Below are 19,774 nucleotides of genomic sequence, written 5' to 3'. Positions count from 1 at the left end.
GCCGATGCTGACACACGGGCTGGCTGAAGGTCACGGAACCCGGCCGGGACAAGACCAGAAAACGGGCCACCTTCTCTTGGCTCTGAGGAACTAGTCTTTTAATCTCCACGTAGAAAGCGTGGAAAATAGGTCAAAATAATTTTAAGCGAGGCTAAAAGTCCCAAACTAAAAGTCTTTTATGATAGCAAGAACAACGTTTAATAGGCCTCAATTATGTAATATTTGGCCCAGCTGAACACCCGTCCCTCCGGCCAAAGGCCACTTCAAGCCACTGCTCACATGGTCATGACTTTGGTGTTCCAGAATGAGGGTCTTCAGGGAGACTCCTGCCCTTAATGGCTTCTTGTCTTCATCCCAGCAACTACCAGACCAAGTCCTTGTTAGAAAGTTAAGGAATGAGAGATTAGGATTGACATACATACACCACCATGTGTAGAATAGCTAGCTAGTGGGAACCTGCTGTATAGCACAGGGTGCTCAGCTCGGTGCTCTGTGATGACCTAGATGGGTGGGATGGGGGATGGGAGGGAGGGGATATATGTATCAGTACAGCTGATTCACTTCACTGTACAGCAGAAACTAACACAGCGTTGTAAAGCAATTATATACTCCCCCCCACCAATAAAAGAGAAAGAAATCCCCCCCCAAAAAAAGAAAGTTTGAGGAATGGAAGCCCTGAACATGAATCTCGTTGGAAAGCCACCCACCTCTCCGCTGTTTCCTCCAAAGCACCCACGTTTGTAGCCGTGGGGATGGCAGAGCAGCACAGGACAGTACGAGCCAACATTCAAGGGCATGCTCACTGCGTGCCAGGCCTCTTCTCGCGGAAAGACCAAGCAGCCGAGTTAGACCCCTGCTTCCAGCACTACTGCTTATGGTATACATCCCTTAACCTCGCAAAGCCTGTTTCATTTGTATAATGGGGATAACAATACTTACCCAAGTGTGCAATAAAATATTTTAAATGCTACCCAATAAACCTTTATTCTTTTCCTTCAGATAGTCATTGACGTTTCTCTTTGAAAGAACACGGTGACTCCGACACGGCCCTTACCCGTCCCCACCAGGCCCCTCCGGTGCGGAGACCCGCAGGCTCCAGGGGGAAGGGAGCCTGCCCCCTCCTTTTCCTGCCTCACGCTGGAGGGACCGCCCCGGAGCCCCAGTTGCAGGAGGCCTGAGGACACCTGTGGACCTGGGAGGACGGTCAGCCTCACCTGTGTGCTCACCTAGATTCCCAGGCTCCACAGGTAGAGAAACAGCTGGAGAACAGGCGAGGCTTCCTGCCCCTGAGCCTGAGAGAACAGGCAGGAGGTCCTGCAGGTGTCAGCCGTGGACGTGTCAGCTGCCTTCTCTCTACCACCCAGGCCCACAAGCCCACAAAGAAAGACAGTCGCCCTTCCAAGGGTCTCACAGCACAGGGAGTATGATGACTCAGAAGAAACAGAACACTCACTCAGGGAGAGAGAGCTGCTGGCAGATACAGATGCCAACTTGAATTTTAATTAAAATAGTCATAATAGCACTCAAAGAGATGCAACGGCAACACACACAGGGGAAAAAAAGATTTCCTGTAACTATAAAACATGATTTCCCCACTAAACAACTCTTCAGGCAAAGAGAACGAGAAGGTGGTTGCAGATGATCCCTTGAATCACTGACTCAGAAGATTGAGTCCAAGAAATAAAGCAGAAAAGCCCAAGTATGAAGAAATGAAAAGCATAAGGGACAGGCTATGAGACTTTCAAGCTACATCCTGAGACAGAGAGAGAGAAAAGGACAGATGAAGGACAGGCAGTACAGGGCACCCAGCTCTGGACATAAGGGATAAGACAAGGGCCATATGCCAGTTAAGTTTCTGAATCTAAGCATAAAGAAAAAAAAAGACTGTTCTTCAGGCAGAACGAACTTGTACCTAAAAAGGAAACAGAACATGGAGATGGACACGAACTGGCTGTGGACGATGTCAGAGCAGCCCGGATGGTGAGAGAACGTCTGGGAACCACAGGACTTGAAAATGGCTCCCCAGGCATCAAAATAAAGGCTCCTCAGCTATCACGATAAAAGGAAAGGTCTTTGAAGACAAGAATTCAGAGTATATACCACTAGGCACCAGGCACCACAGCAGAGGAAAAACAAGGAAGGAAAAGCTCTAACAACAAATGGAATAGAACAAGACTCCGTGGAGCAAAGGAGTGAAAACCGATGACTAATGAGCTGAACGGTCTTGGCCTCGGCGAGGCTGAAGGCCGATGCCTGCGTCAGTGTCATTTCTGACACCCCTGAAGTAATGGGTGATCGACACCATTTAGTCAGGTAGGTTCTCATCACGCCTAAGCAGTACAGCCATCTCAGGCACAAGGCACAGGACATGCCATTCAGATTGGTTATTAATATCTGAGAATTCACTTTCACTACAATTAAGCATTCTAGATATAACTCAGGCTGAAAATATAAACTTATAAGCTTTCTATGGTGGAATTCTATAAGTTAAAGTACAAATGTATATTTACTGGTATGAGTAAAATGTTGCAGTAATTAAAGACTGGAATAGCTGACCATTTTATTAAAAAAAAAGTAGTAAGATTAAGAGCTTTCAAATACTTAAATCAAGAAACAGAATGATAGTTAATACAAACATTACACGTACGTAGTCCAGATAACTTTATAAAAAATATCTGTCCTTCAGAACTGAGTCATAAAATTTAAGTAATGACAGAAGGCAGAAAAATAGTTTAGATTATATCAAAATTATAATCTGTGTAGAATTATTTCATGCACTAGCTTTCGTAAGACTAAAGCAAACAGCCCTTGAGAACTTAATGTAATTTTATAATCATTCAATTTCATTCAGGCTATGAGTGTTTCAAGAAAAAGTCCTATTTGTGAATTCTTCACCTAGTGAAGATGAATTAAAATCAGAAAGTCAACTCTGCCAGCTTAAAAATTCAGGAACAGAAAAAAACGCCACAATCATTTATGACAACATCCACAATAAATCACTTTCAATCTATGAAAAATAATAGAGTATGAAGAAAAGAAAGTGTTACAGAATAATTTTGTTTCCATTAGTCACGTTTTAAAATAACCTTACAAGAGTGCCCTTTAAGAAGACAACGTCTTGTAGTTTTAAGCCTATGGAAACTAACGCTACACTCAAAGTGTCTGTTGAAATGATTACCATGTGGGTAATAACTACCATTTTCAGTAGTTAGAAGATGAAGAACTGTTCAATCACCCAAACTATGAATCCTAGTTACGAAGTTCCTCCTGGAAAATGTGATTCTGAAGATCTGTTCCCCTGAATGAATGTGCTCCTTCTGCATCTTGCACAGCACACGCGTGAAGGTTGCAAACACATCCAGAGGCCTCTGAACGCCGAAAGCCTACAGTGGTGAGGGAGTTACCCCCGGTCCTGCCTTTCTGGCTGGCCTGCAGAATCCTGGGTCACCAGGCTGACGTGTCACAAGAGCGTAAGTGTTCTTTACGTGATACGAATCGTCACCTCGGGAAGACGCCAAAATCCATGCACATATCCATGCTCGTATACCAAAATTCGAGGTGCAGACAGAAATTCAGAAATGATTTTGTTATCGTGGAAGAAAAACACACTGTTCCACTGCCACGTTCCCGGTTTTTCCTCAAGGGACTGCAGGAGGTAGCAATTGCAGTCGGAAATATTAGAAGTAAAAATTACAAGTGAGGCAACATCTGAAGTTTACTCCTAAAAAATACTCAAAGAATACCTGTAAGCAGTCAACCAAGGTTTAGTTCGTGGGATTTTGCCAATGACATTGCATCACCCCACAGACTGACCAAGTCCTCAAGTCTAGGAGATGAAAAGAAGGTAAGTCTCTACCTTCAAGAGCTACTGTGAGGGAGGAAGGTACATTGTCACTGGCACAAGTCCCTGTGCTGGCAGACACGACCACCTTGCCCCTTCCCTAGCCCAACAGGAAGTGAACACAAGTGTTCACAGGTGCGCAGTGGTGCGACTACAGGTACAGGAAAGCCACCGACAGCATGAGAAATGGCTATTCCTGTACTATACTGTCAACCTCTTGAATTTTGACACCTAAAATGTTTAATAAAATATAAATGCTTTTTTAAAAGAACAAAACTTCGGACTGTGTCTTTATCCTAGAAGTTCATTCTACAGTTGGCTTCAGTCCTGCCTTAGGGAAATGTTTAGCCATTTGGACAAAATGGGCAAAAAAACGTGAACAAACATTTCTACAATATACAAATATATGAACGGCCAACAAGCACATGAAAAGATGCTCAACATCACTAATCATTAAGGAAATGCAAATCCAAACCACAATGAGATACCACCTCCCACTCATTAGCATGGCTACTACCAAAAAAACAAAAAACAGGACTTCCCTGGCAGTCCTGGTGGTTGAGAATTCGCCTTCCAATGCAGGGTGTGTGGGTCTGATCCCTGGTCAGGGAGCTAAGATCCCACATGCCTCACGGCCAAAAAACCAAAACATACAACAGAAGCAATATTGTAACAAATTCAATAAAGACTTTAATAATGGTCCACATTAAAAAAAAATCTGAAAAAAAAAGTGATACACTGCTGGCGGCCACCCACTTTGAAAAACATTTTGTCAGTTCCTCAGAAAGTTAAACAGAGAGTTACCATACAACCCAGCAATTCCATTCCTAGCTACATACTCAAGAAAAATGAAAACTATGCCCACACTAAAACTTGTACATGAAGGTTTTGGCTTTATTCATAGTAGCAAAAAAGTGAAAACAGTCCAAATGTTCATCACCTGATGAGTAAACAAAATGTGGTATATACATCAGTTCAATGGAATATTATTCAGCCTTTAAAACGAAGGAAATTTTGACACATGCAACAACATGGATGAACCTTGGAAACATTATGCTAATGGTAAGAAACCAGTCACAAATCACCACATACTGTATGATTTCATTTATATGAAATTTCCAGAACAGGCACATCTATAGAGACAGAAAGTAAATTAGCCGTTGCCTAAGGCTTGGGGTGATGGCTAAAGGTTTCTTTTGGGGATGATGAAAATGTTCTAAAACTGACTGTTCACACAATTGGGAATACATTAAGAGCCACTAAATTGTACACATAAAATGGGTAAATTGTATGGCATGTGAATTATATCTCAATAAAGCTCTTATCCCCCAAATGGAAAGAACTTCCATATTTATTGCATAAAAAAAGAATAAACAACTTGATCAAAACACCAAAAACAGGGAAAAGAGTAAGAAAAAAAAGTGAATTAAATAATATGGAAGGAATAAAATCATGCTTGTTTGTCATCATTTTAAGTGTGTACAGGGACTTCCCTGGTGGTCCAGTGGTTAAGACTTTGCCTTCCAATGCAGGGGGTGCAAGTTTGATCCCTGGTCAGGGAGCTAAGATCCAACATGTCTTGTGGCCAAAAAACCAAAACATAAAGAACAGAAGCAATATTGTAAGAAATTCAATAAAGACTTTAAAAATGGTCTGCCTAAAAAAAACTTTAAAAAAATTTTTAAAAAAACTAAATAAAATGGAAAAAAAAACAGTGTGTACAGACTGATTTCTCCAACTAAAGAGTCTAGCATGTTGTGTCAAAAATATATATCCATCTACATGCTGTCTGTGAAACACAAATAGGGGCAATAAGGGGTTGGAAACAATGCACCAGGCAAGGAGATACCTGGCAAATGCAAGGGAGGAGAAAGCAGGAAAGGCAAATTAACAGCCAACAAGCTGGATTTAAAGTTAAAGGTACTAAGCAAGATGAAGAGGGACATTATTACCCGCGCACTTAGGTGGGAAGATATAAAAGGTATAAGTACTCACGCACCAAACAACACGGCAGCTAAAGACTCCTAAATATGCAAGCATATGGTAAAAACTCAGCTCTTCAAATGGGAATATCTACTAGACAGAAAAAAGAAAAACAGAGAGGACAGAGAAACAGACAGACACCCTTACTTCCCTCAAATAAAAAGTACATTTTTTCTTACCTATGTATGCCACGTTTGTAAAGATTAACTAGATATCTGGCAACAAAGAAAACCTTTACAAACCTTTCAAATTAAAGGTTTAAAGGACAGCCCTTTGATCACAATCCAATAAAATCAGAATTAAATAATCAGGTAACAAAAACTCTTAACTACTTAGAAATTAAGAAATATACTCTTAGGTCAAAGAAGAAATCAAAAGGAGGAATGGAAAAAATTTGAAAGCAATGGAAAGGATACCAAAACTTACAGAATACACCAGAAGTTATACTCTAAGGATATTTTCGTGTCAAATGCCTTCAATACTAAAGAGTTTTTAAAATAAAAAACCATGCACTCATCTAAACCAATTAGAAAAGGACAGCTCAATAAATCAAAAGAAAGAAGTTATAACAAAGATAAATTTTTAAATTAAAGAAAACGTAACAGGGACAAATAAACTCAAAGCTAATTTTTGGGTTTTTTGGGGGGGGAGGGCCGCACCACGCAGCTGGCAGGATCTTAATTCCCCGACCAGGGCTCGAACCTGGGCCCCCGGCAGTGGAAGCTTGGAGTGCTAACCACTGGACCGCCAGGAAGTCCCTCAAAGCTGATTCTTTGAAAAGACCAATAATACAGAAAAACCTCACATGCCCAATTAAGGGTAAGAGAGAGAAGGTGGGTGATGGGGGGAGAGGAAAAGTGGAGAAAGTGAAGGAAGGAGGGGAAGGAGAGGAGGGGATAGGGGAGAGAGAGGATGTACAAACACAGAAGACCAGGGCTGAGAACAGCCACATAAAAGCAAGTGCAGATTACGAAAGCAAATCCGAAAGAACCATTTTGCAAAACTGCATGGAATTTTACATTAGCAAATTTGAAAACCTAGAATAGATGATTGCCTAGGAAAACATAAATCATCAAAATGATTCAAGACGTGGAAAATTCAGAAGTACTGGGACCAGACAGGTTCACAGCTGAGCTGTATCTAACGCATAATTCCACCGCTGAATGGCAACAGGCAATTAAACAATAATAAGCCAATTCATTTTGTGAAGCTGAGCATTATTTTAATACTCAGACCTGAGAGAGATGGGGGGGGGAACAATGAACAAATCTGGCTTAGGATGGATTAGCTACAGAAACACTGAACTAATACCAGCAAACAACGGAATTCAGCCATCTATCAAAGAGACCGACTTGGATATATTCCAGGAAAGTAAGGGAATCTCAGTACCAGGAAATCAGTGAAATCTACTTTGTCCATAAATTAAATGTGAATAAAAAATAGGACCACAGCGATAAATGCATTTTGATAAAAATAAAGGCATTTGCTAAAAGTTTGGCAGTCATTCCTTATAAAAATAAACTAAGCTAGGAATAGAAGGAAGTTACTGATGAAGTATTCTTGAATGAGAAGAGCACAATACAAAGTATACAAAGTGAGTCTGTATTTGTCAAACAGTGACCCCAAAACTCCTACACATGATGTATATGCACAAATGTGTTTGCGAATGAGCAACAAGTGGCCAACAGACCACACGGAGGCAGGCAGTGAGGATTCTAGCAAGAAAGGGTGAAACAGGACTGCAGTTAAACCCCATGTATGATATTAATGCACGTAAATAAAATTAGACAGTTCATGTGTATAATTTTTAAAAGACTGCACAGTATGAAAACTACCAAGAAAAGAAGTATTCCTTTTCTTTTTAACTCCACAACCATCACTGACTTTTTTTTTTTTATTCCCAGTAACAAGTTTAGGGTAAGATGATCTGTTGTATCGCCTTTAGCTGGACTCCTTAACGGAAACGGGAATCGGCTGCAGGTCAGAACGTAGGCACAGCTGTGATCCTTCTATGCAGAGCGATCCCGCGTGCCCAGCTCCTGATATCCCATCCCGGGGGAGACACTCTGGAGCCGGGGAGAAGCAGGTATCTGAGCAAACCATCCTTGGCTTCCCTTGGTGCCGTGCGCCGGTCACATTTACGGATCTACAGAAGTGCTGGTCCTGGCAGCTCCCACAGCACCAGGATGCCCTTCTTACGACAGCACCCACCATACGGGTCACAAGTCTTGGAGCACTTCCGGTCTTCAGGGCTGGGCACCATGCTTTCCTTATCCATTTCTCAAGCCCCAGCTGCTGACACAGTGCCTGGCCCATCACAGGCCACATGAGTGAAGTGTATTCAAAAGAAGAGATGACGTCTGAACTCAAGAGCTTTTCTTTTGGGGGCTGTTTAACTGTAGCTTTCCAGGCAGCTGTCCTTAAACGTTTTCCAGCCCTGCTGCCAATGACCTGCTGGGGTGAAAGAATGTTGGCACACCCCAGGGGGCACATGGCTTTGGCTGGTCCTTTGGCAGCAAGGACACTGGGAATTGCTCTTAGGAGCCCAGCAAGACAGTGGGGAGGGTACTTCACCGAGTGCCTCCTCTGTCAGACCACATAGGATCTCGTTGGGTGCCTGGAGCTGCCCTGCAGGAGGCGGCGCTTTGGATGCTGAGCTGGGACAGGTCCCCCTCCCTCCCAACAAAGCATCTCACGCAGAGTCTGGGCTGTACCCTGGCAGCCGGCCACTCCAGCTTCCCTGATGGAATCTGCCGTCTCCCTGAACTTACCGTCATCTTTTCAAAATTTTTCTATTTCTTCTCTGCCAAACTTCTTGAAGACAATGAGTCTATAAACGTGTGATACATGCTGTGAATTTACACTTGCTGATTTTTACCTAAAATTCATTTCTTCCAATCTTAAACGCCTTCTCACTGGAGTTATCGCCAATTTCCAATTATGTAATTTTCTAGATTCCACTGGAATTCTGAATGCATGTCCCCTCGGGTGAAATACCTGTGGTCCAGTTTCTCAGCTAGCCAAGGAAGCCTGACTGGGAATTCTGCTGAAATACAATAGTGCTAAGAGCAAACCAAATGGAACATTTTTATGTACCTCAAACGCTGGGGCCCAAGGAAAGCAAGCATCATTAAAGGCAGATGAGGAAGAAGGGGTAGAGTTTTTCAAATGTGAGTTCTAAAGTGAAGGTCTACTCACGGAACCTCGGCATCGTTACTCAGCACACCCCACTGACACAGCGGGGGTCCCAGGGAAGCTTCTTGAAGATACTACTGATTCTCCACTTCCCCAAATGTAGAAGGAGCTCACATAAGCAAGCCCTTCATTAACCACTCTCTAAATGATGCCACTTGTTTCTATTTTTTTCTTCCCAGAAAATTATCCTTTATCCCAATCCCTTATATTCTCTTTGTAACTCTGTCTTCCAAACTTGAGAAAACAGGTCTCCTCCCTCTCTGGTTCTTCTAAAGTTATTACATTTTTAATCGCCTTTGCCACGTAAGCTTTTTGGTGGCTCTGAGAAACAATACTGCATTCACCTACTGGTTTCCTCTCCACCATGGGAAAGAGGACGGGGCCCAGCAGAGCCGAGGACACGAACTGCTTCTCGCCGATGTCCATCATCTGCCCGTGGAGTCTCTCTCCCCATCCAGCCTGGGTTCCACCAGATGAAGGCCCTCGACAGATGGGAGAGGGGTCCTGAAGCACCTCACAGGGTGCCACGCGACCGAGGGCTGCCAGAGAGGGTGGGAGGCCAGCTGGGTGGGTTCTGGGGCCTCTCCCTCCGGCTTCCAAGAGAGCCTCCCGGTTTTGTCCTGAGGTTTCTGGTTGCTAAAAAGTTTTGAAAACCTTCTAAGTAGCACAATATCCATCCATTTTGGCCACACAGGAAAAAAGTAGTTTAAAGGAAGGAGAATCAGCTACCCGGAACGAAGCACCAGCTCTGTGCTCTCCCGCATGTCCTTACTGATTCTCGGTGCGGAGCTCCACTGGGTCCCCTGCCCGAGACTGCAGGGCGAGCACGCAGCAGAGCCCAGGCCCTTTACCCTGGGCATGCTCGCTCCCTCCAGAAACCGACCCCCAAGCCCTTTCCAAACCCTCTACCACTTCAAAACATCAATGTGCGATGAATAACTGCGTCCAGAATACTCCGTGCACGTTGCTTACCTGCATCATCTCACCTGTTCCAAAGTTACAATGGGAACTTCACGGAGAGAATGCAAATAATTCATTTTTTTTCTCTAGGCTTTTTTTCCCACAGTCTCCCCTCGTGAATCCTGTACAGATGGTCAGCGAGAGCCCTGCTGGTCTGAATTCGCTTCCCCCACCCGTCTCTGTTCTTCAACATCTGCGCAAATAGGACTCTGCTGGCTCCTGCAAAACCCGCCCTCCACCGCATGCCCCTGCCAAGAGGGAAGTTCATTTCTTCATAAATTTAGTCCACGACAGATATGACTGATCCACAGGTGGCTGTGCTCCGAATGCTGATTCAGACACAAGGTCCTCTCATCTGCTGGCCCCAGCATCTCTGACGTGTGGCCCAGAGGAGGCTTCCTCCTGGTCAGGCCCGAGCATGGGGTCCACACTTTGCCTCATCTTCCATTGCCCAGAACCCAGGCATCGGCCCTTCTCGCTGCACGGGGTGGGGTGGGGGGGCGTTGGAAAATTAAGTGCAGCCAAAGCCTGGGATGAGAGTCAATGGGTGAGACAGATTTGGAGAATGACAATGGTCTTCAACTCAGAGCCCCCTGCAAGGGACTTATTTTTAATTAGTTGATCTGACCGGCATATACCATGGTTCACATTCATGCTTAAGTATGATGCTTACTTGTACCCTAATCAAAGGGACCAGTCCATACTATGTCACTTAACCGCTCTGTGACTCAGTTTCCTCATGTTGAAAATAGGAAAAATAGGGCTTCCCTGGTGGCGCAGTGGTTGAGTCCGCCTGCCGATGCAGGGGACGCGGGTTCGTGCCCCGGTCTGGGAGGATCCCACATGCCACGGAGCGGCTGGTCCCGTGAGCCATGGCCGCTGAGCCTGCGCGTCCAGAGCCTGTGCTCCGCAACAGGAGAGACCACAAAAGTGAGAGGCCCTCGTACCGCAAAAAAAATAAAAATAAAAAAAAAATAAAGGAAAAATAATAGTCCTGACCTCACAGGGTTGTTATGAGGATTACATAGGTTAGAAAGTGCTCAGGACGCTATCTGGCACACAGTAAGTGATACACAGGCGTTTGTTAAACAATTAAGCTGTACAAGGAGCTGGTTCCCTGCAAATTCCTAACACAGTCCTGTCTTGGAGGTCTCCAGCTACTAGAAAGTGGGCAGGTTGTAGAAGCGCAGGGCTGGAGTGTTCCCCAGAGGCCAACGAGTTCAGTCTTCCATCCAGGATGGAAATCCCTGTTAAACATATCCTAGACTTGCTTCAGTGCCTTCCTGGGAAGGAACTCATTCCCCATCCATGCTTCCACAATTTAGATGTTAAAAACGCACAGGTCCTTGTAAACATTTATTCACCGAAACCAATTCCCACCCCTATTTAAAAAATCTACTTCCGCATCCATCTAGTCTTTTGTTCATTCATTCATCCAACAGAACTTGAGGAATTACCATGTTCTAACCATGACCAAGACATCCAAGGTCTCAGCCCTGGGAAGGAGTTAGCTTATATGGGTGCTAAAAGGGACCAGAGGGAAGACAGTGATTTTAGGTTCTTGGAGGCAGTGACATTTGAACCAAGACCACCAATGACCAACAAGCAAGGGCTGCTATTCGAGTATTGGGAAGAACATTCCAGGTGAAGGTCTGGCAGGCACAAAAGCTCTGAGATGGACAGGTCACGTGGCGAGAGAGTGCTGTAGGACAGGTACCCAAAGGAACGTGGGACAGGAAGGCTAGCAGGCCCTGCGAAGGACTTGGCAATTCCCTTTGGCTTGAAGTTGAAGCCACTGAAAGGTTTTAAGCAGAGAAGCGAGTGGATGAGCTCCGGTTTGTAAAGATCACTCTTCTTCCACAGCCAATGGGAAGAGAGATAGAAGCAGGGGGCGGGGCATCAACAAAACTGGAATCTGGGAATCCCAGCAGATGAAGGCTCCAATGCCTTGACCAATGAGTGATGTTGCCTTGGTTAAAGTTGGAAGCAATGGCAAGGATATAAGAAGAGAAAGAATTTGTGGTTCTAATTGTTTTAATAAACTGATTTATTAAATACACACCTAATATTTAGTATGCATTTAATAAATCAAAAAAAGTATGGCCAGACAGTCATACTTCTGTAGTAATTCTTCCTGGAATTCACAAACAAGGGGAAGAAAGTTCTTTATACCATGTGCCAATCCAGGCAGAGCGTCCCTTTACGTTACAGGATATTTTAGGTATCCTATTGTTCTTGTAGCATGACATTCTCCCCCTCACCCTAAGTTAATATTGATACTATACATCCTTTGGCCATAAAGGTTTTACCACACTGACTCTGGTTGTCATTCATATCCCCTCTTCCTTCCTTAAAGAAAAACCCCCAGTGCCTCTCCATGGATTCCACCCTCTCTAAGCACTTATTTCTCGCCAAACCTGCCAAATTCCCCTCACTGGGGGATCCCGCATTTGCTAGGTAAATCCGTACCCATGCCTGGACTTCAACTTCAGATTCCAGCTACAGTTTTCTTGCAATGGTAACAATGACAAACATCAAATTTCAAGCCATTTTCACTAAGGCCTCAAGTAAAGATGCTCCGCTCAACGGGGAGTGGGGCTGCCCATAGGCAAAGATGGCAGAGCTTCTTTCCACCTTCCACCCCAGCCTCTGCCTAAGTTGCTCCCTTGTTTGAGATGCCTTTTTCCTTCCTTTTCACCTGATTCATCTTTATTCCTCAAGATGCAGCTTCGGGGCCACCTCTGCCAGAGGATTAGGTGCAACCCAGCTGGATTAGGTGAGGTACCTCTGGAATCCCGTCTAAATGCAGGTTTACTTTGATCACAGACTCTTACCTCTTTTTCTTTGCTTTGTCTCTCCTACTGGGCCCCAGGAGACATGCCTTACTTACCCCAGCAGGGTTCAACATGCTTGCTGAACGAATACATGGCGTATCTCATGCACCACTGGCGCATGTATAAACGGAAAACCATTTGGCAGTATCTACTGCAGCAGTGGTTCTCCGCTGCAGATGACTTTGCTCCACAAGGGACACTTGTTAGTGCCCGGAGAGAAGTTTGTTTGTCACAACTAGAGGAAGGCATGCTGTTGGCTTTCAGCAGGCAGAGGCCAGGAGGGCTGCTGAGTATCCTTCAACACACAGGACAGCCTCTGCGACAAAGGATCCCCCCGGCCCATGGTGTCTACGGCGCCAAGGCTGAAACGACACACCTGTTCTATGACCCAGAGATCCTACTCCTCGGTAATACGCCCCAGGGAAATTATGTATATGTCTATCAAAAACATGCTCGAGAATATTGGTAGCTTTATTCATAAAAGCCTGAAAACAGTCCAAAAGTCAGGATAATAGATAACAAACTGTAGTATTTATACAATGGAATGCTACAAGGCGAAATAAAAAAGACTGTAAAAGTAAGACTTGGATATGGGCTTCCCTGGTGGCGCAGTGGTTGAGAGTCCGCCTGCCGATGCAGGGGACACGGGTTCGTGCCCGGGTCCGGGAAGATCCCACATGCCGCGGAGCGGCTGGGCCCGTGAGCCATGGCGGCTGAACCTGCGCGTCCGGAGCCTGTGCTCTGCAACGGGAGAGGCCACAACAGTGAGAGGCCTGCGGTACCGCAATAAAAAAAGTACTCGGTACTGGCTGGGAAGGGGCTGGAGGGACTCTACCTTCACCTGGGGAGCTGCAGGGCTGTGCTGCACACGGTGACTCGCGTGCTGTGTGTGTCACACCTCAGTAAGCTTTATTACAGGGAACACCCTCTCAGGGCCACACTACCAGCAGGAATCACACGTTGGTTTGCTGCCTTAGAAGCCAGACTTTCTCATGGACTTTCTGGTACACTGCTGGCCAGGGTGTAAGTAGCTGCGTTTCCAGAATGCTATTTCACAAGAGAGATCAAAAATGTTAAACTGCACAAAATCCTTATTCAACTCTGCTTTGATCATTTTATGCTAAGGAATATATTAAAGACGAGCACACAAACTTAAACTTCAAGAATATTTATCACAGCAGAATAAATATAAATAAATATATGTAAACAGGGAGGGGGGCAATGAACCCAACGCCCACCCAAAGGGAACTGGTTCATTAAAACGACACTTTAAAATTGAAATGGAAAAGGTTTACGATATATTAATTAGAACTAAAAAGCAGGTCACCGATAATATGTACCCTAAGATCTATGAAGGGTACACTCAATGAGTTAACTGTGATTATCTCTGAGTAACAGGAGATTATGGGATTTTTTAAATTTTTACCGTTTTTCTTTTTGGTTTTTTTCCTAAAATGAACATATATTACTTGTTAATAAGAAAAAAATATACACTCACAGCTCTTAAAAATAAAGGTGTGTTACACTGTAAAACTGAGTACTAGACCACACTAAACTCCCAGGGTGCTGGTGCATTCAAAGCCCTGCTCCCCGCAGAGGAGCTCTGACCTCCCATGACCATGGCTCAGGGGAGCAGGGATTAAATCAGAAGCCAGGTAAAATCCTAGGCCTTCTGTTTCAGTCCCGGACCGTGGGACCGAAATCCCACTGAAATACACAAATCCATACCTGCATTAAGCCTCACAGGACTATATATGTTTCCAGAAAAGGGAACGGCAAATCCACGTATAAACGTGAAAACCAATATAAATATTTTTGACTGGAAAGAATTCTAGGTGAAAAACAAACACACAAACAAAAAAAACCCAACCCACTACCTTTCCTGAATTATCAAGTCTGAGCAGTTAGACGGTGGTGATCACTTAACCAAGGTAATCTCGTTACCCCCAGACTCTGGCAGAAAAGCCCCATCTGTCTTTCTCTGTGAAGTGGAGAAGAGAACTCCCACACAGAGTACCTGTGACGATTCAGTGCGATAATGCATGAAAAAGCAAGTTACAGATGCAAACTGTAGGTTATTATCCTCCTCATGAGCTCAAGTTTCCCCACCACAGGAGAAGACTCCTAGGAAGAGAGCAAAACACCTCTCCCAGGAAGCTCCCTTCTCGGAAATCTGCCTGGCTGCGCATGCGCTTGAGTATTAGGTAGCACTGCATGCGATTAATCTCATAGCTCACCATGATCTGAGTTCCCCCCGGAGCCACAGAGCTAAAGGTGGGAGCAGCTGCTTACCTGACACCAGAGGGGCCCAGTATCTTAGCTGACAAATCCCACTATGGTAGAAGGTCTCGGTTTAATTCTGGTTTTAAGAGAAAGGTGCTTCTCTTCTTCCTTGTTAGTCAAAGACTCTAAACCAAATAAACCAACAACAAACTCTAAAGATAAAACATTTCACAGTGTTAATTATCAACGCAATACGTCCCCCCCCAGCTTCTCAAGGTCACACCTCCCCACTGCATGATGACAGAGGGTGGCTGACATGGGACATGGGAAGACAACTCCTGTGAAGTCCACGCTCTCATGGAAAGAGTAAATAGCTCAGATCCCAGCCTCCCACGACAAAGGACCCACAAAGCCAAACAGAAGAGGCCCCCGAGCATCTGTCAATCTGCCTGTTCCTTTGCCTCCTCAGAAAGAACGAATCACAAGACTGCTCAGAAAGGGCAGGAGCTCCCAAAGCAGCTGAATTTCATGCTGTTTCCAAAGAGTGCGCTTGCATGGTTATTTGCACAGTGGGCAGACGAGGCTGACAGCTTGAGGGGGCTATTTTAGGGGGATACCCTGAGAGTCTGGTTAGAAGACAGTCCTGGGCCCTGAGCTCCCAGGCAGACCCCTCCATCCACCAGGGGTTAAAATGACCCACACAGGGTCTCTGTACTTAAACCATCCCAAGAGGACCCAGCGGGAGAAGAGAGAAGGGAAGGGGGTGAGAGAGAGGACCTCCCCACCCATAAGTGCACTTCTGGAGAGCCTCCCTAAGTGCACTTAGGGAGCTAAATACACTGAAAAAAACAGAACGAAGAGGCTGAGAAGACAACCTTAACCACAGAAATGCTTCCTCCTCCCTCCCCTCCTCCAGGGCATCCAATGTCTCCCTACTGTGTACTCTCCCTCCCACGCCGCCGGGCCAAAAGCAGCTCTGAATGCGGATCAAAGGCGGCTCTGAAGGCAGATCAAAGGCACAGTGGTGCCCAGCGTCTCTCTCCTACACAGGGACTCTCTGAAAAGGGTTCCAGGTCATCAAGAGGGCTCGCAGACAGCGGTCATAACCTCTTTCTGATAGAAGAAACCAGGCTCAGCACAAGCGATAACGCATTTTCACTTAAGACAGTCACATGCATACACGCCTATTTCCATACAGACGCCTACGTGGTTTTTCACAGCAGGAGGCAGGCAGGAAGCCTGTTCCATGAGTCTAGAATCCTTTGCTTTCCTCATCTGATTCTAGCAGCAACAGCAATTTCCATTAGGGGTTTTCTTTGATGAGGGCTGATTACAGGTCAAAATGCCACCCTCTGGCTTGGTCTCCTTCCCACCGTACCAGCCCAGTGAGATCCATCAACAAACTGGGAAACAAAGATGGAGGGAGGTGCAGGCTGCGTTCCTTAAAAGTGGGGAGCACACTCTGGCTGGAGCGTCTGAGCTACTGGACTTGGTAAACTTTGCAGGCTGACCCTTCTTTGCTCAGGGCATCCAGGATGCAGCTCTCAGGCCTCTTAACACACCTCTCTCCGCACCAGTAAGGCACAAGGATTTTCTCTCACCAGCAGCGTATTTCTGCACCTATTTTCAGCCCCCGTAAATCCTATTCCATTGTTTCAGGGGACCTGAATTCTTACTTAATAAACCATCAATGTCATCCCTCCACCGCTACCCCAAATTCCCTCAGGGAGAAGGCGCTGCAAGGAAGAAGAAAGTTCTTAACTAGGGCTGTGCTCCTACACAAAATAGGAAAGCAAAAATAGGTATAAACATACCATCAAATAACCACTAAGGTCTTTGCTTATAGTGCTTGACTGCGATTCTCAGGTCCAGGTGTGAACTCAGTGGACGTGTGAAGGGAGCAGAACTTGAACCTAACGCCAACTGACACACGATGCTGCTCTTCCTGACCGTTGTGCTGCAGTGGCTAAACTGCTCTGCTGCAGAACTTCTCCCATTTATAGGTTACTAAGAAACATAATATTGCTTTAAAATTTCAGTGTGTTCAGCCTCCTCAAAGCAGCATACTCATGAATCTTATTCATAACCAGGCTGAACCCAACACAATTTCCCTGTTTTCTCCTGAGACAGGGGAAACGCCGCATCCTCCCAAGCAGACACGCATCACAAGTGTTCCAAGATCAAAAACTGGATCACAGACACTCACTGCATAAAGCCTGCCAAACCAGGGCTCTGGGTAGGTACAAATTCTTAAGAGCCGATATGAAAAACAGCTGTCTGGGGCTGGAAGACTTTATGACGTTTTGGAAAATATGGGGGGGGCGGTGAAAGGATTTATACAGAGTGATGTGACTGAAAACTCCCACACTCTTAATCAAAGCCCAAATAAGAACCTGCTTTTAAATGTACCCACCTCCAACACTGCACAGCTAACCTGGACTCTGGAGGCCCAGCTGTAGCTTAGCATATCCACACTGCAGCCTGACTGCTGGAGGCTTGCAGACCACTCCTTGCTGAGAGTCCAGCCAGCCCTGGCAGCAGGCTGCAGCCCGATGTCCTGATCCGAGTCCAGCCACCAGCCAGGGGTCCCTTGGTCCTGTCCTCCTATGGGCTGTGTTCCCGACCAGTCAAACAATAATCGGGGAGAGCCGCGGGGAGAGCCACAGGGTAAGCCGCAGCTCACCCAGCATCATGCCCACTGCGGCCACTCCCTGGTCGTCAGCATCACCGGCTGCTTGCCATTCCACCCATGAAAACAGTGTGCAGAAACCAGGGGCTGCCACGGAAGGCGGCGCAGAGCAAGGAACAAAAGCATCAGAGGACGAGTGCAAATGGCTGGCCTCCAGCTCCGGGAGAGAACAGAGGCTACCGAGTTTCCGCGGGGAAAGTGGAGATATTTTAAAACCACCTCCCAAGAAAGGAGGCAGCAAAGAGGACCTCAAGCAGCCAGAGCTGCCAGCCCTTCTCCAGGTATCAGGGGCTGGTCTATGACCGTAACAGTAAGCAGGACACACGTGAAAGTGCCTTCCGGTGCAAAAGCATACGCCTTGACGCTGCCCAACTGGTCCTTTCACTCTTCCCTGTTTTTCGCAAGAGATTCTCAACGGCACGGACACGGAAAGTTTCTCAGATTAACTGCAGAAAACTAAAGCCCAGTGAAGACGCCATGGGTGGCCTCTCGGCCCTCCCAGGGCCTCGCTCCAACCGCTACCTGCCCACCCCAGGCGCCCGGGTAAGGCTTGCTCTGGGGCCAGCAACGCAAAATGACTCCCCCGCCCCAAGACACGCCAGGTTTTCAGGATCCCCTCAACTAGGAGAACCTAACTCTGACCCACCCCCCAGGGGCGAGTGGCTTCTGGTGCGGGACGCGGGGACACTCCCAGCACGTGAGGGTACACTCCCCCGTGCTGCCGCGGCCTCGCCTCATCCTGTCCACCCACGAGGAACTCGGCGGAGCCCCGGCACGCTGCCGCAGCCTCGTGTGTTTCCTGAAACGCACAGCTGCCACCCGCAAGCCGACCCGTGGAGCGTCGGGAATTCTCGCGCCCCCGCCCCCGGGCCGCGCCTTACCGCCGGTGCCCTCGAAGCGCGGGGCCGGGCGGTCCCGCAGCGTGGCGCTCCAGCCCGCGCCAGCCTCGTCCTCCTCCGACTCCTGCGCGGCGACGGCGGGGGCGCCGGGGCCCCGCGCGGGGCCGGGGCGCTCGGCTTCGTCGTCCGAGGATCCGGCCGAGGAGGAGCGCGAGGCGGCCGACGTGCTGTAGAAGGGGTTCCCGCTGCTGTCCGGGCCCGACTCGCCGAACACGTCGTCCGAGATGTGCAGGCTCTCGTAGCGCGCGCGGGCCGCCTCGAGCAGCGCCGGCGCCCTCCTCCGCGCGCCCCCGCCGCCCTCGGCCATGGCCCCGGCCGCCGCCCGCGCGCCGGCCCCCCACAGCGCCTCCCAGCCGCACGCGCCGGGCCCCGGGCCCGCGCCGCGGCCCGCCGTCCCCCACCAGCGCAGCCCGCAGCACAGCGCCCGCCGCCCCGCGCCCGGCCGGCCCGCCGTCTTGGCCGCCTCGGGCCCAGCGCCCGGGGAAGCGCCTCGGAGCTCGGGCGCCGCGGGCTGCGGGCCGCGGCGGGAAGCAGGGATTGCGGCCCGGACCAGGCGCCGCCGCTCCCGTCGCCGCTGCGTCTCCTCTGCGCCCGCCGCTTCGCCGCGCGCCCTACCCGCAGCGGCTACCCGCGCTCCCCGGCCAACCTTCCCGGGCGCGAGCCGCCAGAGGCGGGCTCCGCCTCCTCGCGCCTCCAGCCTGCCGGCCAATGGGGAGCCAGACCCGGGCCGGGAGAGAGGGACTGGGCGGGCCCTGCGCCGGGAACGCCCCCCGTCCGCCCCACCGGGGCGGGGCGAGGCGAGCGGGCGAGGCGAGGGGCCGGGGAGGCGGGCAGGGGGCGGGCAGGAGGCGGGCGGCGGCTCCAGCCAGTCCCCTCGCCTGTCGGGACGCGCCGCCCGGGACGGCCACCGCAGGCCCTTCGCGGCCCCTGGGGTAAAAGGGAGGAACCAAGTGGGTCTCCCTGAGGAGGACGCAGTGTGCTCTTCCGCCGCCCGAGCCCGCTGAGGGTGCGCGGACCCTCCGCGCTCACGTTCCCTTCCGCAGTAGGCGCCCTGCACCGGGCGCCGGGGAGCTGTCCGCCCCGGTGGTTCTGAATCAGGCGCTGCGGAAACGCTCCAGGTAGGCGGAGGGTCACAATTCCCCGGCTGCTT

The 19,774-nt window shown here is 48.2% G+C and overlaps 1 protein-coding gene across 1 annotated transcript in view; it reads right to left on the bottom strand.

Annotated features, from left to right (window-relative positions):
• Positions 1-18,931, bottom strand: part of PGBD5 (piggyBac transposable element derived 5) — a gene marked incomplete at both ends in the record, with an annotated part of 88,524 nt that extends 69,593 nt beyond the window's left edge. The window contains one exon of the mRNA XM_082853863.1: positions 18,607-18,931. Within this exon, the coding sequence (XP_082709989.1) occupies positions 18,607-18,931 (325 nt within the window). The remainder of the gene's footprint in view (positions 1-18,606) is intronic.
• Between the last annotated feature and the right edge of the window lie 843 nt (positions 18,932-19,774).

The sequence above is a fragment of the Leucopleurus acutus genome (assembly GCF_964270905.1).
Source record: "Leucopleurus acutus genome assembly, chromosome: 14".
Lineage (NCBI taxonomy): Eukaryota > Metazoa > Chordata > Mammalia > Artiodactyla > Delphinidae > Leucopleurus > Leucopleurus acutus.
The sequence above is the reverse complement of the archived record's forward strand: the minus strand, read 5'-3'. Positions and strand labels throughout refer to the sequence as shown.